This window comes from Molothrus aeneus, chromosome 24, assembly GCF_037042795.1.
Source record: "Molothrus aeneus isolate 106 chromosome 24, BPBGC_Maene_1.0, whole genome shotgun sequence".
NCBI lineage: Eukaryota > Metazoa > Chordata > Aves > Passeriformes > Icteridae > Molothrus > Molothrus aeneus.
In genome coordinates, this window is record NC_089669.1 from 6549677 (window position 1) to 6576323 (window position 26647).

Below are 26647 nucleotides of genomic sequence, written 5' to 3' on the forward strand. Positions count from 1 at the left end.
CTATTGCTTTGTCAGCAGGTGGAGCTGGCTGGGGACCATTTCTGAGGCCCTGGGCAGCAGTGACACCCCTGGATCTGCCAGGGAAGCAGCCCTGCAGTTACCTTTGATGGCAAGGAAGGCTTTGCTGAAGGCACGGCCCACTTCATTGCTGGCTTCCACCATGTACTCCCCCTCGTCCTGCTTGGTGACCCCCAGCACCACCAGCGAGCACACGCCGAAGTCGTTGGTGCAGAAGTAGTTGGGATCTCTGGAGAGGTCTCTGCTGTCCTTGTACCAAGTGACTTTTGGTGGGGGATGGCCTCCAACAGCACAGCTCATGTGGCACTCGCTGCCTGTCACCACCACGTGGCACTTTAGTGGCACCAGGAACCTCGGGGGCTGGTTCTGGTTAACTCCCCTGTATTTCTGTGCTTTCACTTGAAATTCAGCTGTGAAATATAAAGCACCAAGCACACACTCAGATACTGCTCCCAGCACTGCAGGGTTTGCAGGGGTTTGTTTGTGCAGTGTCTGGAATTCTGCAAATTACCAGAGATCTCATGCACCTATGGATTGTAACCTCTGCTGCTCCTCAGAACTACACAACATTTAACTTCAAAGTCAGAAACTTTGGTTTCTACAATACTAAAGCCTCAGATTTTGCTGGGAATTCATTTTGGGGCAAATTGTATGTCATAATGGCTGGGAATGAAGGGCCTGTCTGCATAATGCCCCTGCAGAAAGGACAAACCTTCCCTGCCCAGCTGGAATTCCTCAGGGCATCTCTGTGCATTCCTGTTCTGGGCCACTGAATATTCCCAGGAGGAGAGATCCATTTGAGGGTGGGGTGTTAGAAGCAATGAAAGGAACAAAACACAACACAGAGAAATACTTGAAAATGTTTTACCCTTTTTTTTCCAGATCCTCCAGGGCTGCACAGTCTCTGATGGATCACTGGCTCCCAGGTCATTTTTTGCCACAACCCTGAAGTAATAATCCCTGCCTGGGACCACCCTGGTGAAGGTGAACTTGTTGTTGTAGATCAGGTCCCCCAGCACATGCCACAGGCCCTTCTGGGATTCCCGTTTCAGGACAGTGTAGTACAGGTTCTTCTCCCACTGCTCAGAGGCTGAGGGCTCCCAGGTCACTGTCACTGTGTTGGGGACATTCTCCTCCAGCCGGATGGCTCCAGGGGGCTGAGGGACATCTGCCAGGGAGGGTGCACAATGTCACAGCTGTAGGGACAGTGGCACAGAACCCTAAAATCCTGGAGTCTGTTGCATGCGTGGGGCTCAGTGACCATGCTGGTGACTGGAAGGGACAAAATGCCATTCCTTCTTCAGGCACACAGCTGCAGTTGCTATGGACTGAGCTGCTGCTGCTGCACAACATCTGCACTGGCTGAGAGGAGGGTGGTACAGCTCAGCTGCTTCTCCTCCTGGGGTCACAGCTGGGAGAGCCGTGCTCAGTGTCCTACAGCCTGTGCTGATCACCATCATTCACAGGACAGTTTTAGTCAGTGGATTGCTCTGTCCTGCAGACAAGTGAGATCCTAAAGTGCCTAGACAATCTCATATAAAACTGTACACTGGTTCTCCCTGTGCCTGCACAGACAAACTGCAGCAGAGCTCCTGCTGCTAAACTCAGCTTGTGGCCTTCTGCCTACTCACAGTAAATCATGGAATCCCAGACTGGTTTGGGTGGGAAGGGACCTAAAAGCCCATCCAGTCCCACCCCCTGCCATGGGCAGGGACACCTTCCACTATCCTGGGTTACTCCAAGCCCAGTCCAGTCTGGCCTTTAACACTTGCAAGGATCCAGGGGCAGCCACAGCTGCTCTGGGAAACCTGTACCACCCTCACAGGGAGGAGTTCCTTCCCAATATCCCATCCATCCCTGCCCACTGGCAGTGAAAAGCCATTCCCCCTTGTCCTGTCCCTCCAGGCTTTTGTCCCAAGTCCCTCTCCAGCTCCCTTGGAGCCCCTTTAGGCACTGGAAGGGGCTCTGGGCTCTCCCTGGAGCCTTCTTTTCTCCAGGTGAACATGCCCAGCTCTCCCAGCCTGGCTCCAGAGCAGAGGGGCTCCAGCTCTCTGAGCATCTCCGTGGCCTTCCCTGGAATTGCTCCAGCAGCTCAACATCCTTCCTTTGCTGGGGGCCCCCAGGGCTGGGGCAGCTCTGCAGGTGGGGTGCCACCTGAGGGGGCAAGGGGCAGCATCCTCCCCTCCCCTGCTGCCCATGCTGGGGATCAGCCCAGGGCATGCCCAGCTCTCACCCACCAGCAGCCCCAAGTCCTTCTCCAGGGCTGCTCTCAGTCCCTTCATGCCCAGCCTGGACAGGCTGGGAGTTGCTGGTACATTTGCACGGATGACAGTGAGTTACCTGTAATTTGAACCTGGAAGCTGAAGGTTTCCTTTTTGCCCAGCCCATCCCCAAGCTCCACAGTGTAGGTGCCGCTGTCGCCGAGCTCGGCTGCCCTGAGCAGCAGCTGGCTGCTTCCCTCCTCGGTACTCACGGCGGCGCGGCCGGGCAGGGGGAGCCCGTCCTTTAACCACGTCACCACCGGCTCGGGAGATCCCTGCAAACAACAACCACTCACAGCCACTTCTTTCACCTCCAGACTGTGTCTTGTATCTTTAGCTTCATTATCTTACCCCAAACATGCACCTCCTTAACATAGTAATGTTTAGAAGTACAGATCCACGATGGATCTGAGAGCCCTGATCTGTTCTACAGTTTCTTTACAAATTGTTTTTCCTTTTAGTCCTTTAAGGATGTAATTGCAGTAAAGTGTTCAGAACTGTGTCAAACAAGCTATGCCAGATCAAGGACAGATCACTTCAGGAGACAGTATTTTCTGCTTTTAAAAAAAGATCTGTTAGTTTTGGAAAGAAAAAACATCCTCTAAGTCTTTATTTCCATTGTGCCGTCTTTGGTCTCTTCTCCCAGAGATTAGGAGAAAGGCCAGCAAATACACACACAGTTCATCACCCTCCTCTGGTGCCCCAGACTTTAGAGGATCATGGAATCATTTATGTCTGGAAAAGACCTCCAAGAACATCGAGTCCAACCCATGCACCATCCCCACCTTAAAAGCTCTTTTACAGTTTTTACACAAAAGGTGTTCCTTGGACACCTCCAAGGATGGGGACTCCAAACCTCCCTGGGCAGCCCCTTCCAAAGCCTGGCCACACTTCCCATGAGGAAAAGCCTGTGTTGTTCCAAGCTCACTCCAAAGCACTGAGATTTCTCTCAGTGCCTGCCAAGTTCTCAAGTGCTGCTGCTTGGTGAGACAAGCCCAGTGAAGGTGCTGCTGGAAATGGTGCCCCAAGGCCTCCTGAGGGAGTCACAGGGAAATCTCTGATTTGGGCTGTCTGACAGAGCAGGACCAGATGATGATAACATTGATAAGGCTAGGTGGACAGCACTAAGCCTTGTCTGCAGAGGTTAAGGAATGATCACAATGTCATAAAACACCACTGCCAAGACTGACTGCTCGATTCTGGCTTATGTTTTCCTCACCCTGAAAATCTACACAGCACAGGCAGGCCAAATTATTTGCCCAGTGACTTATAAACAAAATTCCATGACATAAAAACAGTGGCTCAGTTTTCCTGCCTGCTATAAAACCAGGCAGGGAATTCCTCCAAAGCCCTGAATACCCACCTCAAAGGGAATCTTCACCCGGATGGGATCCCCTGCTTTTATAAGCAGGAAGCTTTTCACCGTGTCATCTATCAGGAACCTGGGAGAGACTGAAAGAGACAAAGATTGCTCCCAGAAGGTGGATGTTGGTGCAGTCACTGGTAACAATTGCAGTGTTCCACTCCCTGGTGCCTCTCCCAGCTGAATGAGGCTGCTGAGGGACTCACAGTGGGAAAAAGCTCCCTGGTTCAGTTCCAGAGTGAACACCTCTCAAATTTCATTACTACTTATTTATCACCATGACTAAACAAGGGAAAATTATGTAAAAATACATTCACAACAATCTTTGTATTCATGTGATGTCTCAGTTACAGAGAAATTGGCTCTTTGCCACACTTTATCCCATCACAGGGATCATCTTTTGTGTTTAAATGGTGTCTGAAAAAAGGAAATTCCAATGGACACTTATAAAATATATATGCAGTACAGAGGACAGAACATCCACAGGAAAGCTGGCAGAGTTTATCTAAAATAGTATTTTTTAGTATTTAAAATATTTTCTTTTCTCTTTTCATCAATATACTACACCAGTTAGTATTTATCTAAGCATACCAAATACGGTAATGCTAAATTGCATTTAGTGTTTCCAGTGTACAACTGAACACCTGCTTTAGATGGATTTATTTGATTTTATTTATTTTAGGTTTTTTATTGATAAATGGAGTCTCCAGGCATATGCCAAAGAAGACATTTTCACTTAGGATCCAAGTTAAAGAAGATGAACCCCTCAGAGAATTATCTCTTAAATCTGTAATTCTGCAATGTTCCCAAAGAGCAGGGAAAAAACAGCTACAGATTGTAAATTAAGATGGAAAACTGAAAATGGTGAAAACTTTCAAACTAAACAATTAAAAAGTAAAATAAAGTATCCAAAACATAATTTAAAAATGTGATTTAGGAGAACAAAATAAAATTTTTAATTTCAGAAGATTGTCTAAAAATTGAGTGGAAACTCTATTTTTCCCTTGGAAGAGTGCAAGCAGGGGTAAGGCACATACAGGTTCTGTCTGGTGACTGTGGTGTGGCCCTGCACAGAGGGCAGAATGTAAGTACAAGGAGAAAATGGAGTTCTGAGGGTTGTTTTATCCAAAGGAGTCTCTAAATGAGCTGAGCACTGTGCACTGCCTATGTGGTATCAGTTAATATTGAGACTGCCCTGCTGAGGTGAGCAGAGAACCCCGAGGTGAGCAGGAGCAGCGCTGCCCTGTGCGAGGCTGGGCCTGGGGGCAGCTGCTGCGGGTGTGCCACAGCCCGGCGGCTCCTGCTCCCGGAGAGTGCCCCGTACCGGGACAGAGCCCCGGGGAGAGTGCCCCGTACCGGGACAGAGCTACAGGAGAGTGCCCCGTACCCGGGACAGAGCTACAGGAGAGTGCCCCGTACCGGGACAGAGCCGGGGAGAGTGCCCCGTACCCGGGACAGAGCTACAGGAGAGTGCCCCGTACCGGGACAGAGCTACAGGAGAGTGCCCCGTACCGGGACAGAGCCCCGGGGAGAGTGCCCCGTACCGGGACAGAGCTACAGGAGAGTGCCCCGTACCGGGACAGAGCTACAGGAGAGTGCCCCGCTCCCGGGACAGAGCCGGGGAGAGTGCCCCGTACCGGGACAGAGCTACAGGAGAGTGCCCCGTACCCGGGACAGAGCCCCGGGCCCCTGACTCACCCAGGGCAGCAGCGGCAGCTCCAGCACACGCCTCCAGCTCCGTGGCCTCCCCGGGGCCGCCGTCGCCGAGGGCCCTGACGCGCAGGAACACCTTCTCCCTGGCCTGCAGGCCCGGCACCCTGCACGAGGTGCTCCCGGCAGGGAGGGTGAAGCACTTGGTCCAGCTGAGGCTGTTACAGGGCCTCATCTCCACCTCGTAGCCTTTCACATCATTCCCATCTTGTACTTCAGGTTTGTTCCATGTCAGGGTGACACTGGTGCTGTCACTGATGCTCACTTTAAGGTCCTGCACTTGTCCTGGAGATTCTGGATGAAGAAATTTTATTTAAACTATTTTTTCTAGGATTTCTCTTCCCTCTTCAGTCACTGCCTGAGATTGCCAACATTCTTGCAGTGCACTGGATTTCCACCGTGCTGTGTTGCCCCACATTCCAGTTTTTCAGAGCTGGAACTGGGTCCTTGCTCCTACCAGCCCTGCAGTAAATCCACAACATCCCAAAACACTCTGGCCCCTCCTGAGTGTTCCTCTACACTGCACATTTCCCCCCACTGGGATCTGCCAAATCTTGACTTGGACATCCTACAGGAAATCCTTCCATTCCTTCCTCCAGCTGATTCTTAGCCATGAAACATTCCCCAATTACTGATCGTTGTCTCCACACACTTTTACAGATGATTTAAGAACATCTCTCCATGAATACCCTGAAAGCAGAGCACAGGGCAGGGCAGGGCACTTACTGGTGGGGTCCCGGGCAAAGGCAGGCTCTGAGGGGTCACTGGGCTGTCCTGTGCCAGCAGCATTGACAGCTGCCACACGGAACTCATACTGCACACCCTTCTTGAGGCCCGTCACCTTCAGTTTCTTGTCTGCAGAGAGGAGAGAGGAGAGAGGAGAGAGGAGAGAGGTGTTGCCTCAGGGGAGCTGTTCCCCATCAGGAAAGGTGACACAAAAAAGCTGTGCCTTACTTCAGGCAGAATTATGGACAGAAAAAGTCTCAGGAGCCATAAAAGCTGTCACTGATTCCCCTGCCATTCCCTAGCCAAGTGCATGTGATCTTCTGGGATGTGTTCATTGTATTCCTTTCAAAATCAAACAGCCCTTGAATCACAGAATCATTTAGTTGGTAAAGACCTCCAAGGTCACCCATCACCACCTTGATGTGAAAGGTGTAAGATCCTAAGCAGCTCCTAAACCCAGCTGACATTTTTGCCATTTCAAATCCACTGGGCTGTTCCAGGAGTCAGAACACCCACCTTTGACAGGCACATTGGTGACTGGCAGCCAGGTCACAGTGCCCTTCTTGCGTTTCTGAACAATGTATCCCATAATTTGGGAAGTGCCGGTTTTACAGGGAGCTTTCCAGGATATGGTGATGGTGTCCCTGCTGGCACTGATGATCTCAGGGCGATCTGGGGCACCAGGGGAACCTATAAAGAGACAATGGCTTCATTATTGGCAGGTATGTTTTTATGGCAAGATAAAATGATGCTGCGTGGAATTTCTTCTTCCAGATTCCCCCAGGTATTCCTATGGATGTGCTTTGAAAACCTGGCTGAGACCTGAAGCTGTGGATCCTGTTCCCCACACAAACTGGATCCAGCATAGACACTGTTCCTTAGTTTGGATTTCACAAAAGACCTGCTGTCATCAGGACTGACAATTCCTCTGCCAGTGGGGTGTGTCATTCCTACATATGAACAATCAGCATCATTCTTGCTTACAACAACAGGAACTGGTAACAAAACGGATTTTCTTTGCCCTCTGCTAAAGTGTCCAAGGTACAGAATCATGGGAATGAGAATGGAGAAAGAAGATAATTAGAATTGAACATTGCTCTCTCTAGTACTGCATTTGTGCTCATGGCAAACCTGTTCTAGTATTTAAACTTCTTGAAGGACAAAACCAATATTCAGTTGTTTGGAGATTGGGGGAGTGGAGTGCTCATGCTGAGAGGGGCTGCACATATAAGTTCTTTTGTCTGTGGAATTAAGAAAAGGCCTCACATGTTCCCTTTGCAGCCACACTGAGAAAAATTTCCTTTGATCTTGATGTGTTTTGCATTTCCCCCATGAAACTTCCTTTCCAATCCAAAATAGAGAATGACCAAGGAATAATTACATCTCACTCAGCATCAGCAGAGCCTACAACAAACTGCTGCTCTTGCTGGGCAACCTCCACAGCTTTGTGTGGAGACTGAAGTTGAGATCTGTAGCAACATCCACAATGCAGTGAGTTCCCTCTGATGTCAGCTTTGATAATGAATTTACCAATTTGAATTATGAATTATGAGTTCTCCTCACCTTTACCAGCAGCCTTCACTTCCCCTGACTCCAGTGCATCGCTTACTCCCTCGGCATTCGTGGCCCTCACCCTGAAGTAGTAGCTCATCTCTTCCTCCACTTTGTTTGTGGTGAAGCTGGTGCAGCTCCTGGGGGTTTCTCCCAAAGTCTCCCAGTCGTTCCTGCCCACCTGCTGCCTCTCCACGAGGTACCTTTGCACTGGTTTGCCCCCATCGTCCTTTGGGGGCTTCCACTGGATCGTGATGTTGTTGGCGGAGCTTTCGACAATTTTGATGGGTCCTGCTGGAGGCTGTGGCTTGTCTGGAAAGAGGAACAGAGACACAGCTGGCTCCAGACCCAGACCTGCTCCTGGGTTTGGAGCAGACACTATCCCTTGCTCACCAGCAGGGAGACTGTTCTGATGAAATGCAGGCACAGTTGTAGGATGAGGGCTGGACATGTGAATTGCCTCTTCCAAACTTGACCTCTTCTAACTTTTGATGGAGAAGATGGAAAGCCATGCCCTTGCTCTCCCCGAGTCAATAGTTCTCATAAGCATTGCACCAGTTCAGCTTGCTAATACAGGCAAAACATCATTTCTGGTCTCCCAAAGGAGACATTTATGGGAGGGCTGAATTGGACCTTGATATCCTATTTCAGATTTGCATGTTGGTTACAGTCACATCTCCCACAGTGTCTGAACACCCAAAACTCAGCTGCTGAGGCCATGAAACACCAAACTAGGTTTGTTTTCCCTTGTACTAAAGGGCATGAAGCATGTTCAGCAATCTTTCCTTGTACCCTGATTTTGGGGCAATATACAAAGTCTTGTTCCCTTCTAAATACCCAGTCACTCCAAACAAGGTTGTCACCATGTCAATGGATTCCCTGCCTAAGCTTTACAGTGAAAGCCACAGTGAATGTTATAGGATCTTACCTATCACCATGAGCTTTAGGTTGATCTCCAGGACACCACTGTCATTCTTGAGCCTGACTTTGTAATCCCCACAGTCCCTCCTGTCGCAGCTGGAGATGGACAGCGTGGTGCAGGTATCTGTCTTGTCCACACGGATCCTGGAGTCATCCCCCAGCTCCATCCTGTCCTTCAGCCACGCCGCCCTGATGGGGCCCCGACCCTCGAATGGGATCCGCAGCTTCACCCCCTCCCCGGCCTTGGCCACTGTGGGGACACTGGTCAAGTTCTTGAGGAGAACTTTGTCCACCTGGGGAGGATCTAAGCAGGTGATACAAGGTCATTAAAAACCACAATTCAAGGAGGATAAGGTTCACCTTGGAGAGAAGGGATCCCCTCATGGTGCTGCCAGCAATGCTTAGAAGCTCACAACACTTGGATCTGAACCTTTAGTTGTGCTTTGCTACAGGATAATTATCACAAAATTTTGTGGTATCCCACTGTCCTTTCACTAGAGAAAATTTCTCCTAGGCAACACACTAAACACAAGAATGAAGAGTCTGCCCTGGTAAAGTGTTTTGTGCACCCCAGAAATATTTGAATTGCTGGCAGAAGGGTCCTTAGTTAAATTTGCAAATGCAAAATGAACCAACCTGTACAAAAAACATTTCCCATTTATTTTGTAATTCTTTATAATAAATTTATCTCAATAACCAATAACATGTCTCTGAGTAAATATATTACATTTAAAGCCCATTTCATGCTGCCTTGGTGGTTTGAGTAGACTCACCTTCAACAAAAATTGAAGCTTCAGTTTTTACATCTCCACCTTCAAACCTGTATTTCCCAGCATGAATATCTTCAGCCTTGTTGATGATCAGTTTGTGGACAAGACCTTTCTTTTCAAAGACGACTCCATCCATGCTTGTTAACTACAAAGTAAAGGATAGAGACCTATCCTTTTTAAAAAAAAAGTAAAAATGCAATCCAAACTAAAACTGGACAGACTGCAATTTGAAATGCAGTTGAAAAGATTTAGGAATGTCATGCATATTTAATGACAATATTCTGGTATTCTGTTGCCCAGAGAAGCTGTGGCTGCCCCATGCCTGGAAGTGTCCAAGGCCAGGTTGGACAAAGCTTGGGTCTAGTGGAAGGTGTCTCTGCCCAGGGCAGGGGTGGGACTGGATGATCTGTAAGGTCCCTTCCAACCCAAACCACTCTGAGATTCTGGGAACCCTTCCAGGGCCCCAGTCAGACTGCAGGTGACTGTCGGGGGAAGGACACCTTGACACCACCCTTAGGAAGTAGAGCCAGAGAGCAGAGCATTGCTACCCAAAGCCAACAGCAAGCTCAAGGAACCCACCTTTAGGCCATCCTTAAACCAGGTTCCTGTCACATTGTCCCTGCTGACAGTGCAGGACAGCTCAGCCGGCTCCCCCTTCAGCACTCGCATGGTCGCCAGCTGCTTGTTGAGGTAACAGCGCGGGACTGAACAGCACAAAGGAAGGGAAAGAAGCTAAGTCTGTGCTACAGAGAGACACCTAGAGCTGAAAATGCATGTGCACATGAGATGAAAAGAGCTTAAAAAAAAAAGGTCCTCTGGTCAGGAGAGGCTTTTGTGCCACCTCGCTGTGGGCCAGCTGAATACACCCAGTGCCTTGAGGACCATCCCAACATCCATCTCATGGACAATGGATTCACCACAAATCACATTTTCCAGCTGTGGATTTGCTAGTTTATGTCTATGCTAATTATCTTGGCTCCCTCTACAGCCAGTGGAAAAAAACAGGCTGCTCCAGGGTGTGAATACACTGCTTCAACCTCCTCTTCCTCTGCACTGACCACACATGGGCTGCCCAACACATCCCCTAAACAGCCCCAGGCACACTGTTCTCCACCCTTGTATTCCTCTTTCTCTTACCAAGTTCTCTCCATTACCATCACGATCTCCTCTCTAATATATACCCCACACTTCCTCCTGAACCCTAGTTTTGATGATTTTACTTCCTTGTTTATATTTATGGTTTAGCAATGATAATTCCTAACTTGTGAACCATCCCATTAGGTCAATATTCCTCTCCAATTATACACCTGATATTTCACATTCCTACAATTTTCACATCATCATCTTGTTGGTGGAGCCACAGGTTTTACTCAAATGACTGCAAACACATTACTCCCCTCTTACTCTATGCAACACCTTATTATTCCTGATGTTACAAGAGAAAAGAGCTCTTTACATTATATAATCCCATATATGCAGGCACAGAATTGTTCCCAGAACTTAGAAAACACAGTTCTTTACAGTAAGTATATGAAAAATAAAGTGAAAGCTTCATTTTGAATGGGAACAGTATCAAAGAAACATGATGATATTCCTTGAAATCTTATAGGAACTGGTATGTTTGTGAACTGGTCTGTTCCATGATATGTGAAACACAAATGAAGAGATGAGACCTGGTTTAGATCATTTAGACAAAGAAAGTAATTTAGACTTCTAAGGCAGTTTGATCAGAGCACACTGTGTAAGATCAAGCAGCCAGTCAGTGGAAGAATTAGGAATGGATCATGGGACAACCAAATTTCTATACAGTTGTGTTTATCTAAACCATAACATCCAATTTCTTTTCAGGATTAGGGATGTGAGTATCAAAATGCAAAGAGCAGGAGTCACCAGTTAACCACGTACCTTTGAGATCATCCAGGACACTCCGTCTCTTTTGTGCTGTGCTTTCCGTGTTGTTCAGGGAATCGTTTGCTTTAAGATCCAGGTCAGGTTCCTGGTTTCTCTGGTTTGCTGAAGGAGGTCCACCAAAAGGACCTGACACCTGGCCATAACTCAGTGGACCTTGACCAAACCCACCTGAACTACTCCCATCAACAGATCTGTCATGGGATTTACTCCCTGCCTCTCCAAAGGCAGAATAAAGGGAGCCCAACTGTGTGAAATCTCTGCCCTCTCCCCTGGCTCCTCCTGGACCTGACAGGGACCCTCTGTCACCAGCTGAACCTTTGTTCCCTGGCCCTCTGACATCACTGGCAGTGCCCTTTCCAGTTTCACCTCTCAAAGATCTGCCAAGATGTGCATCCAGCACATATTCACCTCCTGGTCCACCAGCAGCTCCCACACCTCCTTTACCACCGACTGAATCCCATCCGTCCCCTCCCAGCCTCCCAACTCCACCTGCACCAGCTGTGGCTACACCTGACCCTCTGTCCTCGCCATAGAGAGACCCTGCACCCCACAGGGCAGAGCCTTCCCTGGAAAAGCCCTCTCCTCCTGCTCCACCTGCATATCCCAGAGCTCTGCTCAGTGTGGCATCCATGCCATGGCCCAATCCCATCGCTTCCTTACCTCCAAGAGGGAAATGAGCAGCTCCTGCCACAGCCCCAACTGGGAGACCATCCTTTCCATAGGGAGCTCCAACACCCCCTGCACCAACACCACCAGCTCCACCAGCACCTGCTCCAACTGGGAGACCATCCTTTCCATAGGGACCTCCAACACCCCCTGCACCACCAGCTCCACCAGCACCTGCTCCAACTGGGAGACCATCCTTTCCATAGGGAGCTCCAACACCCCCTGCACCACCAGCTCCACCAGCACCTGCTCCAACTGGGAGACCATCCTTTCCATAGGGAGCTCCAACACCCCCTGCACCACCAGCTCCACCAGCACCTGCTCCAACTGGGAGACCATCCTTTCCATAGGGAGCTCCAATTCCCCCTGCACCAGCACCGCCATCTCCAACTGGCAGACCATCCTTTCCATAGGGACCCGCAACACCTGCTGCACCACCAACACCAGCACCAGCTCCAGCTAGGAGACCATCCTTTCCATAGGGACCCCCAACTCCCCCAGCACCACCACCACCACTCCCAATTGGCAGACCATCCTTTCCATAGGGAGCTCCAACTTCCCCTTCACCACCAGCCGCACCAACACCAGCTCCAACTGGGAGACCATCCTTTCCATAGGGACCTCCAACACCCCCTGCACCACCAGCTCCACCAGCACCTGCTCCAACTGGGAGACCATCCTTTCCATAGGGAGATCCAAATCCCCCTGCACCGCTAACACCAGCACCTGCTCCAGCTGGGAGACCATCCTTCCCATAGGGAGCTCCAGGTCCCCCTGCACCAACACCACCAAAACCATCTCCAACTGGAAGACCATCCTTTCCATAGGGACCCCCAACTCCTCCTGCACCACCAGCCGCACCAGCACCTGCTCCAAATGGCAGACCATCCTTTCCATAGGGAGCTCCAATTCCCCTGGCGCTCGCAGAACCAGCGCCACCAACACCTGCTCCAAGTGGCCGACCATCTGGACCATACAAAGCCTCTCCTGCACCAGCTCCACCAGCTCCAACTGGGAGACCATCCTTTCCATAGGGAGATCCAAATCCCCCTGCACCAGCCCCACCAACGCTTGCTCCAAGTGGCCGACCATCTGGACCATACAAAGCCCCTCCAAGTGCTCCTACACCAGCTCCACTAGCTCCAGCTGGCAGACCATCCTTCCCATAGGGAGAGCCAAATCCCCCTGCACCAACACCACCAAAACCATCTCCAACTGCGAGACCATCCTTCCCATAGGGAGCTCCAACACCCCCTGCACCACTAACACCAGCACCTGCTCCAAGTGGGAGACCATCCTTTCCATAGGGACCCCCAACTCCCCCTGCACCACCAGCCCCACTAGCACCTGCTCCAACTGGCAGACCATCCTTTCCATAGGGAGCTCCAATTCCCCTGGCGCTTGCAGAAACAGCACCACCAACGCTTGCTCCAAGTGGCCGACCATCTGGACCATACAAAGCCTCTCCAAGTCCTCCTACACCAGCTCCACTAGCTCCAGCTGGAAGACCATCCTTCCCATAGGGAGCTCCAGGTCCCCCTGCACCAACACCACCAAAACCATCTCCAACTGGGAGACCATCCTTCCCATAGGGAGATCCAAATCCCCCTGTACCACCAGATCCACCAACACCAGCTCCAGCTGGCAGACCATCCTTTCCATAGGGAATTCCAAATCCCCCTGCACCAGCACCACCAACACCTGCTCCAAGTGGCCGACCATCTGGACCATACAAAGCCTCTCCTGCACCAGCTCCAACTGGGAGACCATCCTTTCCATAGGGAGATCCAAATCCCCCTGCACCACCAGATCCACCAACACCTGCTCCAGCTGGCAGACCATCCTTTCCATAGGGAGATCCAAATCCTCCTGCACCAGCCCCACCAACGCCTGCTCCAAGTGGCCGACCATCTGGACCATACAAAACCTCTCCAAGTCCTCCTACACCAGCTCCACCAGCTCCAACTGAGAGACCATCCTTCCCATAGGGAATTCCAAATCCTCCTGCACCAGCACCACCAACGCCTGCTCCAAGTGGCCGACCATCTGGACCATACAAAGCCTCTCCTACACCAGCTCCAGCTGGCAGACCATCCTTTCCATAGGGACCCCCAAATCCCCCTGCACCAGCCCCACCAACGCTTGCTCCAAGTGGCCGACCATCTGGACCATACAAAGCCTCTCCAAGTCCTCCTACACCAGCTCCACCAGCTCCAGCTGGCAGACCATCCTTCCCATAGGGAGATCCAAATCCCGCTGTACCACCAGATCCACCAACACCAGCTCCAGCTGGCAGACCATCCTTTCCATAGGGAATTCCAAATCCCCCTGCACCAGCACCACCAACACCTGCTCCAAGTGGCCGACCATCTGGACCATACAAAGCCTCTCCTGCACCAGCTCCAACTGGGAGACCATCCTTTCCATAGGGAGATCCAAATCCCCCTGCACCAGCCCCACCAACACCTGCTCCAGCTGGGAGACCATCCTTCCCATAGGGAGATCCAAATCCCCCTGCACCAGCCCCACCAGCACCTGCTCCAGCTGGGAGACCATCCTTCCCATAGGGAGATCCAAATCCCCCTGCACCAGCCCCACCAACACCTGCTCCAGCTGGGAGACCATCCTTCCCATAGGGAGATCCAAATCCTCCTGCACCACCACCAGCACCAACACCTGCTCCAAGTGGCCGACCATCTGGACCATACAAAGCCTCTCCAAATCCTCCTTCACCAGCACCACCAGCCCCAGCTGGGAGACCATCCTTCCCATAGAGAGATCCAAGTCCCCCTGCACTACCAGCCCCACCAGCACCTGCTCCAATTGGAAGACCATCTTTCCCATAGGGAGCTCCAAGTCCCCCTGCACCAACACCACCAAAACCAGCCCCAGCTGGAAGACCACCCTTTCCATAGGGAGACCCAAATCCCCCTGCACCAACTCCAACAGCACCACCAGCACCTGCTCCCAGTGCCTGACCATCTGGACCATACAAAGCCTCCATTTCTCCTCTGGAATTGCCACCTGTACCAGGTGTAGCCCCACCTCCACCTGGAAGCCCTCCTGGCCCATACAATGAGCCAGATCTTCCTGTCTGCCCTAACTGACCACTGACATGAGGTGTCAGGCCATCCTTACCATAGGGAGTCCCTGTTTGTCCCTCTCTGTTTATACCTGCTCCATTCATATCACCCACAGTGGCATCCCCATCCTTGCCATGGTGGGACCTCATTCCTCTTGCCATTCCAGCACTTGCAGCTTTCCCCCCAGCTCCAGTTCCTGGACCAGTCCTGCTGAACAGATCACCCACACTGGCTCCCACTCCAGTTGAATCAGGATCAAGCCCATCTGGCACAGAGCTTCCACCACCCAACCTCCCAGCACCCCCAAATCCAGCTCTGTAACTGGCATCCCCTAAATTCCCATCCTTGTCATGCTGAGAGCCCAAACCTTCTCCATCACCCATGTCAATGTCAACAGCACTCAGCAAACCTTCACCTCTGCCATCTACAGAATTCCCTTCACCTGCCCGTCCTCCTGCACCACCAGGACCTGCTCTGCCTGACACAGAGTCCATGCCATGGACAGCTCTTAACCCACTTCTGCCCCCTTTTAGTCCAAAGATGCTGCCATCATTGGCTGCTGAGTCTCCATCTAGACCTGCTCCAGAAAACTGCCCAGACCCCATCTCTCCATTCATGTGGGTTTTGCGTAGCCCTTCTTTTCCCAAAAAAACTTGGCTTCCATCACCAGAATCAAGGGAGTGTCCTTGGCCCCTGCCTTGACTGCTGCCTTGACCTGTTCTGTGCCAGCCACTTTTCTCCCCACCAGAGGATGTGGAGAAGGAAGCACGATCTTCAGCAGCAGCTTGTTCCTGGCGCCGAAGCTTCCTCGCCCTTTCGTTGTCTGCCATTGTTTCTTTCAGCCACTCAGATGTCTCCCTTACAATCTTTTCTCCTTCATCCTGACTCGTCTTTCCTTTGGCATCTGAAGTTGCATTGTTTCATGGCAGCAGATTTACAATATACAGAAAAAGAAGGGAACAAAATAACAGAAAATCAATAGGACATGCACTGCATCAACAACCAAAGAAAATTTGTTACCACTTTTTGAATTTCATTTTAGGACATACAAACACAATACATTTAAATAAATTTAAAATAAATTCAAATCCTGAATTTTTCAATGCCACACTCAGACAATGAAATGTTAGTTAAAAACAATTATTTTTAGTTAAAATACATTGGTTTTTAATGGAAACATGCTCATTATAACAAACAAACAAACCAACCAACCAACCAAAAATAACAGAAAAAGGGACTTCCAGCATGGCAGGTCTGATTTAGAGGGGCTGAGATTGTATGTGGGATTCATTCATTCCATCTGCCTTCACCCTCCAGATATGGAGGAGTTACAGAATATTCCATGCACAGAAGAGCCATCAGTTCCCACCCTGGAACTGGGATTTCACTGCTCTGGAGGCAGCTTGCACATCTGGATAATGGCTGGTTTAGGGATGCCCAACCTGAGGACTAAAGCTTTCATATATGTGAATAGCTTTGGATTAATCTGAAATTCAGGCTGTTCTGAGAGCAGGTCACTCACTGCTTTGGTTTCCAGGTCAGATATAATTTATCAGAGCTCACAGCTCACTGAAATCCATGGGAAGTTTCTTTGTTTCAGAAACCTACATTGCTTTGGAGAGGCCTTTGTGAGAGAGACCCCTCCTGCTGCTGCAGGAGGATCCCAAAGGAAACCAGAGTCAAAGAGAACCAAAGGAACCACCCTTCATAAGCAAACAAATATAAGCCAGGTGACTCGCAATGTGCCTGCACTGTGTTCCCACCTTCCCAGCTTCCTCTGAGCTCCTTCCAGCATGTTTAACTCTAACTGGGAATGAAAAATATTATCTAACAAGAAGAATGGCATTGATAGTGTAGAACTGAGAGTATCAAAAGCTCCCTGAGCCCCTGCCTGCTGCACTGTGATCCCTGGGATAGCTTCCTCAAAAACATGTGGGGAGATAGGGAGCATTTTTCCAATAACTGATGAAGAATGTGCTACTTCATCAAAGCTGTAGAGCAAACAAGCCAATAGGATTTGTCAGGACTAATTAAAAGGGGAAAAGTTGGTCTCATATGAAGAGGAAAGAGGGTGTAACCAGCCATTCATTTTTCCAAACAAGATTTAGAGTAATGGAATCACAAAATGGTTTGGATGGGAAGGGACCTTAAGACTCATCCCATTCCATCCCGTACCATAGGCAGAGACACCTTCCACTATCCCAGGCTGCTCCAAGCTCCATCCAGCCTGGCCTCAGACACTTCCAGGGATGGAGCAACCACAACCTCTCTGGCACCCTGTGCCAGGGCCTGCCCACCCTCACAGCCAAGAATTCGTTCTCAATATCCCATCTAACCCTGTCCTCTGGCAGTGGGAAGCCATTCCCCCTTGTCCTGTCCCTCCATCCCTTTGTTCCAAAGTCCCTCTGCAGTTCTCCTGAATCCCCTTTAGGCCCTGGGAAGGGCTCCAAGGTCTCCCTGGACTCTCATCTTCTCCACATTGAACACCCCCAGTTTTTTCAGCCATGATTTCGGAATTAGAGGCTCAGCAATTCATTTTCCAGCAGAGCAACATCTCCCTGAGCCATCAGGCAGTGAGAAGAATGCTTTGTGCCAACACACCACAGGAACAACCCACTGCCAAGCACTCACACTCCACGAGGAGCCAGGCGCTGGAGGAGCCCTGTCCCGCATCGAGCGTGTACAGGCCGCTGTCCGAGGGCCCCACGTTCCTCACAGTCAGCTTGTGGGTCAGGCCATCAGGTGTCACAGAGATCTGGTGCTTGTCACTGGCCTGGAGGGGGTGGCTTTTGTGCAGCCACAGGGGCTGGTGGCAGGGCGTGCACAGCACACACTGGAACTCGGCGTCCCCGGCCTCGGCACAGCGCACGTCGGAGAGCGGCTGCCGGAACCGCACCGGGATGGCTGCAGGGGAAAGCGAGAGCTATGGGAAGGAAACAGCTTCTGTGCTCCCAGGGAAACTGTTACAGCTGAAGGAGGAAGGAACAGGAAGTTGTGGTGCCTCTGAGCAAAAGGAAAAACTCAGATGTGCTTCTGTGCCCAATTCTGCAGAAAAGCAGAAAAGTAGATTTTTGTCTTTATTATCTTCTGAGACATTTGTACCTCACAGCACCGATGTGTTGCCAGTCTGTAGTCATTGATGTGTTCCTGCAGTACAATACTTGGATTGAATTTGTTATTATTCTGAGCTCACAGAAGCAAAGTGTAATGTGGGGTAGTTAAGGTGTGTGTTCACTGTCACCCACAGCCACACTGGTACTCGAGGTTAGGCCTGCTCCCTGGGACTGCAAATGCAGCACCTGAAGCATTTAGTCACCCTCCTGCTCCTTTTCACCTGTGCCAGACAAGGAGCCCTTACTGGGCAGCACAAAACCAATCCTCGGTGGTGGTCCGGAGTTACTGAGCTTTGCACTTGCTCCTAGACACATTTTTCCAGCAAAAAAATAAACTTTTGTCACAGTTGCACACCAAAACCATCAAACTAAATTCATACCTTGAGCATCCAGTTCGGTTGAGAAGACAGGGACGTCCTCCACCCTGACCTGGTACACCCCTGCGTCCTCGGGCTGCACATCGTTGACAGTGAAGTAGTACCTCCTGCCGACCCTCCGCAGGCAGTGCTTCCTGTACTCATCCCCTGTCCCGTAGCGGAGCCGCTCGCCGTCCTGGCCAGGGGAGGGCAGGGAGGGAAGGAATGTCCTCACAAAGGCTCAGCCAGTGCCAGGCATTTCAAACACATCAGGACAGGTTGGCGCTACAACCCCCTTGTTGATATGAGTACCCTCACAGTGCATAGGGCTCTTTGCAGTACACAGGCAGTGTCTGGGCAGTGAGTCCTGCACAGAGCAGGGCACCAGGCTCTGAAACTCAGCAAAACAGCACCTCTTGGCTGCCCACATAAGGGTCTGAAGCTTAATTAATACACAGTTCTTGCAGCTACAAAGACAAAGCACTTTCTTTTCTAGATTTCAGCATTCTCACAGCTGGATGAGCAGGAGAGTTCACCACTTTCTTTAGCACACTTGGGTTACATTGTCCAAATTGTGGCTCATCAACTTCATGTCATATATTTGATCCAGAAGATTCATAGTTAGTCTGTCCTCCCCCTCGGGGCATTCTGATTTCCCCTGGATTAAAGCCTCTAACCAAAATTTGACTAAAAATTATCTTTCAGACAAACACACCTAGCACTGAGCACCTGCAGATTCTATCTATGGGACTATGGATCTAGAGGGAATGTTTTACCTCTCTGAGATCTTCTTCCACAGAGGGAGTTATAGTGCAATAACACACTTGAGAAAGTGAATAAAATTTATATGAAACTGCACAATTTCTGTGGCCTGAAAGACACTGTTGGGGTGATGGTCTTAAACTGAAGGAGGGTCAGGTTAGATATAAGAAAGTGGGTGGGGAGGCCCTGGCACAGAGTGCCCAGAGCAGCTGTGGCTGCCCCATCCCTGGAAGTGTCCAAGGCCAGGTTGGATAGGGCATGGAGCAACCTGGGCCAGTGGAAGGTGACCCTGTCCATGGCAAGAGGTGGAATGTTTTAAGGTCCCTTGACCTTTAAAAGGTCCCTTCCAACTCAACTGTTCTATGAATCTCCTGAAGACACAAGGATGTCAGTAACTGACTGCATGCTCTGTACTTGGATCTACAAATCCATAGGGATATCCACCACCAAAGGTCACCCCACACCCACATTTCTCCCTAACAAAGCAGGGAACTGCAAAAGACAGACAACCTTAAGGCATTTATGTACTCTCAGCCACTGCCTAGCAGATGAAGCCTTTTCTGTAGAACACTTGAGGGGCTGCTCTGAGCTGCTGCTGCCTAACTCATCCCCCTCACCTTGAGCAGGTAAACGTTGTTGTTGCTGTTTTTCAGCTCCATCTCCAGGCTGAACGTAGCATTTCCCTCCTTGTTGACTTTGATGTGTTCAAAGTTTTTGAGACTGTGAATTAACTGCAAAGAAATATTGAAGAACCTAGTAAATGGTAAAGCTGCCATGACAAAAGTTCTTAAGCTGTTGAATTAATGTGAAATCTACTTTAAAGACCTATCTCTAACATTATGTAGTAGAAGTATGTGTAAGTCACAGTTCTGGTACAGTGACTTGCAATGTCTGTAAGTTGCCACAGTTTCCTCCTGTGCATAAATTATTTTTTATGTGCTGCGTCCTGGTCACTCCCACACTGCCCATCCAGGTCTCTACATGCCCCTGTATGTGAAGGCCAATTTTTACTTTTGGACATATAATTTTTAATTTGGCGTCCAAATTCTCATCAGAGACAACTGAATTACCCTGTGGTCACTGTCTCCTAAAATCTGTGAACTGAGCTTCAAAAAATTCATTAGCATTTTCACCTGCATGAGTAAAGAAGTGGAACTTCTTTAAAATATTGTCATAAATCACTGTCATACAACAAAATTTTCATCTCCAAAGCAATTCAGGAAAATATAGCCTGTTTTCAGAAGCTGCAATTTCTTAAAAATGAGTGGTTTCAGTTTATTTACCTTGTCTTGTTCACTCTCTGTTTCTTTCCTCATCTCCTGCAGCTTCCTCAGCATCCCACGGAAGTCAGCAATTCCATATTTTATACAGATTTTCTCATAATCTCTCCTATCTGCATGCAGCAGCAGCTGCCACACAGCTTCTTTGTCCAGGGGCTTTGGTTTTGGTACTGCAGCCCTGAGAACCAGGGGGGAACCATTCAGACGTTTTCATAGACAACAAGATGTCCTATTTTTCTATCCCTAATTCTCTTTCATCTCTCTTCATCATTCCTGTAGTTCACTTGGCCCTGTAGGTGCAGGCAGAAAAGACTGGGACTCTTCCAGAGCAGGTTTTCTGCATCTGTACTACAAATTAAATAGTGCCAGAGAACAGCTTCCACCCTGCTGAATTATCACCAGAGGGTCTGGCACAGTTTGGCCCAGGCCAGGTAACTGCCTAGCACAGCTCAGGACTCTGCACAGAGATCATTATCAGCAGGCAATCCTTAGAGCTTCCCACCTGGGACGGGAAGGATTCTGCCCTGTGCACCTGGCAGTGCAGCTGGGCTGGCAGCCAGAGCCAGCAGTGCATGAAGAGTTGTCCTTTGGACAGGAAGCCACTCGTGAGCTAAACACAAGGAATCAGAGAAACAGCCTCCCTTCAGAACCTCGTGGTGCAGAGGAAGTACCCCTAAAATGAGGCTGGAATCTTGTGTTTATCTCAGTCCAGCTGGCAGTGTCAAGCTGTTGTGGCCTGTCTCTCCACAGGGAGTCTCACCACAACTTTGGACACAAGAAGTGTTGCCCTGAAGGTCTCTGGAGCTGTCCCCTAGCACTGAGAAACATCCAGAAGTGGGAGCATGGCCCTCACTCCAGAGCCTTACCTCTTCCTCAGCATCTTCCTGGAGTCCAGGAGTGTCTTCTTGAGCTCTGTTACAAGAGTGGGGGAAGCAACAGTCACATAGCCAGCACTGTGAAATACATCTCCCCAAAGAAGATATGCAGAATAGCCACTGACAACAGGTCATTCTGCTGGGGTCTCTGGTGGTTTTTTTCACATTTTACCAAAAAACTGTCATGAAACTTAGTTAGTTCTCACTGCCATTCTCATCCTTTGAGTGCCAGTGAAGTTCATCTTTCCCTAAAGGGCTTCCCTCTAGACACTGACTCAGCCATGTTAACAAGTTTGATGTTAAACACAAGATGTGTTTAACATCCCCAAATCCCTTTTTCCTTTCCTAATGATTCCATAATCACTAATTACAACAGCCCAAAACTGTGTCTAAAATCATCACTTTAGCAAAAGGTAAAGAGCAAGCAGACAGAGATGACAGAACATCAGAGGCTCATTAATCCTTCTCTTACTCCAGTCTTTATGAGTTTGGGGTAGCAATAGTGTGGCAGAGAGAGTATTTTTCTCTCTGCTCCCCCCCAGTAATATATTACACAAATAGATCTTTAACTTACCATCAGCAGCATGAACAGGAACATATTTTGCCTTCCTCTTAAAGCCAACTGATCATTTATAAAACAGAAGGAAAAAAAGCCATAGGATGAACAAGATTAGATTAACAGCAGTGAACCAATGAGCCATGAAACCACTGTATCTGTTACCAGTGCAAGAAGGAATCCCAGTTTGGATTTCCTTGTCAATCTCACATTTGCTCCCAGTAGACTCCATCTATAAAGGTGATATTTCTATTGCCATTGACTCTGTGCTTGCTGCAGACTCCACACAGAGGAGGAGAGCATTTTTGCCCTACCAATTTTATGGTCTAAGCAATGGGAGGAAATATCAACATCTTGTGTTAGAGATGGGAAGCCAAGGTGGAAATGGCAACTGCAGATAGGTACCTTCTAAACTTCTAACCTTGAAAGGCACAGAGGTGACATGGACACTTCAGATATAATCCATCTTCTGCTCACGTGGATTCCAAGAAAATCAGTTATATCTGACCCACCAAGTGCCCATTTCTCTGCACTGACTGTGACAGAAGAAGGAGCAAGGAGCAGAGACAGCCACAGAGGGATGGAACCTTCCCAAAGGGCTGATTCATTCAACACCATAAAGGAAGAACTGGGGCAGTTCAGCAGTAAATCCAGAGTGTCTGATTATGGACCAGTGCAGTGAGCACAATTCCACTTTCTTCCCCCTTGCCTTAAAGCTCACAGTGTTAGGGAGCCACCAAAAGATCTCCAGTCTCAATGAAGGGAATACCAAACCTTCACACCAAGAATGCCCAGACAAAGTCCAGACACCCAGCCCAGGAACAGCACAGGCACAGCCTCTGGCCTGTGGAGCCCAGAGCTGCCAGTCCTACCTTGGAGGATCCTGAGGCCAGCAGAGCACGAGGCCTCTCCGTAGGCATTGACAGCACAGCAGCGATACAAATCACTGTCATCTGGAACCAGGCTCTTGATCTTCAAAGGGAGAGCACAGAAACTGCTCACAGAAAGGGCTGGGGTTCAGTTCACCTTCAGCTTCTCATAAAGCAGCTACTCAGTGGTACCTCAGAGGCTTCTTCTGTTCCCAGAAGGGCTCTAAAAAGCTTTGTTTGCTTATTTTTGTGTTTTCTCAGAGCTGGGGATCTACACTCTTCCATCAGTGTAGAATCATAGAATACCCTGAGTTTGAAGGGACCACAGGATCATCCAGTCCAGCTCCTGGATAGGACACTCACATCAATCCCACCCTGGGCATCCCTGGCAGCGCTGCCCAAACACTCCTGGAGCTCTGGCAGCCTCGGGGCTGTGCCCATTCCCTGGGGAGCCTGGGCAGTGCCAGCACCCTCTGGGGGAAGAGCCTTTCCCTGATAGCCAGCCTGACCCTGCCCTAACACAGCTCCAGCCCATCCCTGGGGTCCTGTCCCTGCTCAGAGGGAGCAGAGATTGGAGCTGCCCCTCTGCTTCCCCTCATCCCACTGCAGGTTTTTCTTGTCCATTTCTCTCAGTTCCACAAGTCCTTTCTGAAATATTTGATCTTTACCTGCAGAATGAATTCATTTGTAGCACTGTTGAAGGACATTTGATATTTGGCAGGATCATCCATTCCTTTCCGTGTACGTGACCATTTCACCTCAGGAGCTGGGACACCTTTGACCACAGCTCTGAAAATGGCATCTTTACCTTTGAAAAGAAACAAGGATTTAGTTATTTAAGACAGGCTTGAACATGAGGACGCTCAGACCTGGTCCCTTTTCTAATCAAGAGTTATCCCCAGAGTGAGTAATTTCTGTTATTTTATGCAGAAACATTCTTCAAAAGTAACATTTTCTTTTGCACATCAATAATTCAGGTTTTGTGTGTATTCAATCATAAAAGGCCTTTAAAACGTGGCATTGCCCTGCCAGATGTGGCTGCTGACATCTCTGACCATCACTGAAATCAGAAACCTGACAGCAACTTCAACTCAGACTTGCTTTTTACCCATGAAATGTCCAAATCCCTTCTCATCACACATATTCTCTATCAAATCCCACTGTTTCTCCAATCTTTAACTGGCACCACCTTGCACTCCAAACCCACCAGACACTGCTGTTTGAAGAGACAAGGGAGGGAGAGGAGAAGGGGGTTCTTCTCCTTCATCCCTGCTCCCCAGGAGCCTGAGTACCCACCAGCCCACCACAGAAACCTCCAACAGCTTTCCCACTGCCCAGTACAAACCTCTTCTCCAACAGGTTCCAGAACCACAGGAAACACTGGGAAATAAGTCAGAGAAGTGACTTGTGGGAGTGAGAGGGAGTAGAAATGGAGGTGAGTTATCCATGGAAAAACCTCAGAGTAGAAATGATCACTCTCTCTTATTTTTTAGTACTCTTGGTCTTCAGGTGACCAACACTGGTAAAGATTCTCCCTGGAAAATGTGGCAATATTTCTCACACCTTTCTGCAGTCACCATCACCAAACTTATTTGATGGAACAAGTTCCTGCCAGCAGATCCTTATCAAAATACCTCTTCCAGCCTCTGAGATTGCAGTGCTATCTCTTATTGAAGTCTGATTGCAGTTTGTTATCCCTGTATTACATTTTAGCCACTTTGGCTGCACTTCTCCAGGCTTGCCACAGACCACTCAGCCAGAAGAATCAGCTCAGCCATGCACTGAACACAGTGGGGTGATGACAGAATTAAAGGCCCTCGTGGTGCCTCTACACAGACACAGAATTACAGTGACCAACATGAATGCACAAAGAACCTGCTGAAAATGAAGTAACTTGGAAAATTTACACAGGTGAAAATATAGACAGGTGAAAACTTAGCCTTGGGTAGTTGCTGAAAGGTGCAGGTGGAGGAGGAGGAAGAGGGACAGGTTCCACTAGAGGCCACTGTGTTCCTTCATAAAACCTCAGTGGCTCCTGGAAATCCATAGGTCAGTGTGGAACACCAAAACCCAAGCTGCTGGTTCAGTCCTGGCAGGGAAGAGGAGCTACACGATGTTCACAGGCCACTCCCCACCAACAAAAAAGAAAAAATGAAAGGACTCTGCAGGTGCACAGAGACACCTCTGGGAGGCTCTTCATTGATTCCATTTATTGGCTCATCAGCTGCCTGCTCTGTGGTCCGTGCAAGATCCTTATGTTTTTCCTTGCAGAATCATCACAGAACCATGGACTGGCCTGGCTAGGAGGGACCTCAAAGCCCATCTCATTCCACCCTCTGCCATGGGCAGGGACACCTTCCACTATCCCAGGGTGCTCCAAGCCCTGTCCAACCTGGCCTTGGACACTTCCAGAGATTGAGGGGCAGTCACAGCTTCTCTGAGCACCCTGTGCCAGGATCTTACCACCCTCACAGCCAAGAATTCCTTCCCAATATCCCACCTAACCCTGCCCTCTGCCAGTGGGAAGCCATTCCCCTTGTCCTGGCACTGCAGGCCCTTGTCCATCTCTCCTGGAGTCCTTTTAGGCACCGGAAGGCTGCTATAGCCTAAACAGCACCTCCAGTCACCATATCCTACTTTAAAAGCAGCTGATTTTAGTGCTGAGCACAAGTTCTTTCAACAGGAAAACAAAAACAACAGCTTTTTCAATGTGCTTAATCTTTTGCTGCAAAATCCTTACTGTGAGAGCTTCCTGCAGAATTCACTGGATTTGCTGTACACATAAGAGCCAGATGTTGGTCTTTCATACACATAGTGACAACTCAGGACACCTTTGTGAGTACTGATGGAATTGTCATCAGTGTAACAAAGACTTTGGCCACACAAGACTTTTTTTGTGGTCATGTCAAATCACTTTAGAAACTCAGTTGATTTAATCATGGTAATTTTTAATGTAGGTGGGACATGGAGTCAAACCCCCAGATCTGTGGCTTTGCCTGTTTATCAAGTCTCACCTTCCTGCAGTGTCAGAGTGAGTGGCTTCCTCTCAAAATCAGGTGTACTGCATCCTTCTGGAACATCATTCACAAACTGAGTGACAACAACTCCTGGGATAGAAGATTTCTTGAAGATTTTAACTAGAAAATCAAGAAAAAATACATTCAATTTACATGTCTATCCTTCAGAAAGAATCTCTCAGTCTGCATTGCCTCCTGCAGAGCAATAACTGCTCCTGCTCAGCTCCTCTTGAACCACAAAGGTCCCACCCACTCCAGCGCCACAGGCTGTAAATGTGTCCCAAGGCTTGGGGAGTAAGGTTTGGGTGGCTTTGGTAAAGCCACCTCCTGGTTGTGGTGGCTTTGGCAGAGTTGTGTCCAAGTAGGAAATTCTGCAATCACAAAGTCCTAATCCAGGACCACCTCGGCTCACAACTCCAGCCACGGTTTGAACAGGGAGAGCTTTGCATCAGTTCTTGTTCCAAATACAAAATCTGGCATGAGAAAAGCCCCACTGCCAAGTCAGAGCCTGGTGGGTCAGTCCCTCCCATCTCCAAGGTAGAGAAGCAAGCTGGAGTTGTTCTTAGGGGAATATTCTCCAGAGCTGTGTCTGTTCTCTCACCTGTCTGATGGCTGCTCATGATGCTTTGCTCAGCTTTCTGGGGTCAGCACAAACAGATTACAAGTTCTCCTGTGAAAAAGACAAATACTTTCATTATTTACAGTTTGCAAGGTAAAGGACAGACCGTAACACTGCTTCCTTTAGTGACACAGTTTGTCCTTCCTCACTTGCCACATCCTTGTAGCCAAATAGAGGCAGACCTGCCAATCAGCCTGTCATGCCCAACACAACCTGGGTA

The 26647-nt window shown here is 49.3% G+C and overlaps 1 protein-coding gene across 1 annotated transcript; it reads right to left on the reverse strand.

The window, feature by feature from the left end:
• On the reverse strand, positions 1-26428 carry IGFN1 (immunoglobulin like and fibronectin type III domain containing 1). The gene is made up of 27 exons (XM_066565062.1): positions 26410-26428; positions 25806-25928; positions 23460-23599; positions 22795-22894; positions 21941-21988; positions 21358-21403; positions 20495-20669; positions 19829-19942; positions 18474-18645; positions 17612-17884; positions 15204-15884; positions 14799-15131; positions 13845-14759; positions 13355-13787; positions 12687-13297; positions 11226-12632; positions 9900-10024; positions 9324-9465; positions 8558-8854; positions 7642-7941; positions 6595-6768; positions 6079-6207; positions 5341-5646; positions 3643-3731; positions 2359-2554; positions 887-1186; positions 1-428 (listed from the first exon to the last, which is right to left on the reverse strand). Exons 1-27 carry the CDS (start codon positions 26426-26428, stop codon positions 1-3), a joined length of 8076 nt encoding a protein of 2691 aa, XP_066421159.1.
• Positions 26429-26647: the final 219 nt, after the last annotated feature.

Excerpts from the sequence above, each read along its gene's own strand:
- IGFN1 (XM_066565062.1), bottom strand. Across the intron at positions 21,989-22,794 it reads TGGCCTCAGGATCCTCCAAG|TTGGCTTTAAGAGGAAGGCA; the intron begins GTAGGACTGGCA and ends ATAAATGATCAG. Across the intron at positions 13,298-13,354 it reads GGAGGACTTGGAGAGGCTTT|CGCCAGGGGAATTGGAGCTC; the intron begins GTATGGTCCAGA and ends TGTTTCTGCAAG.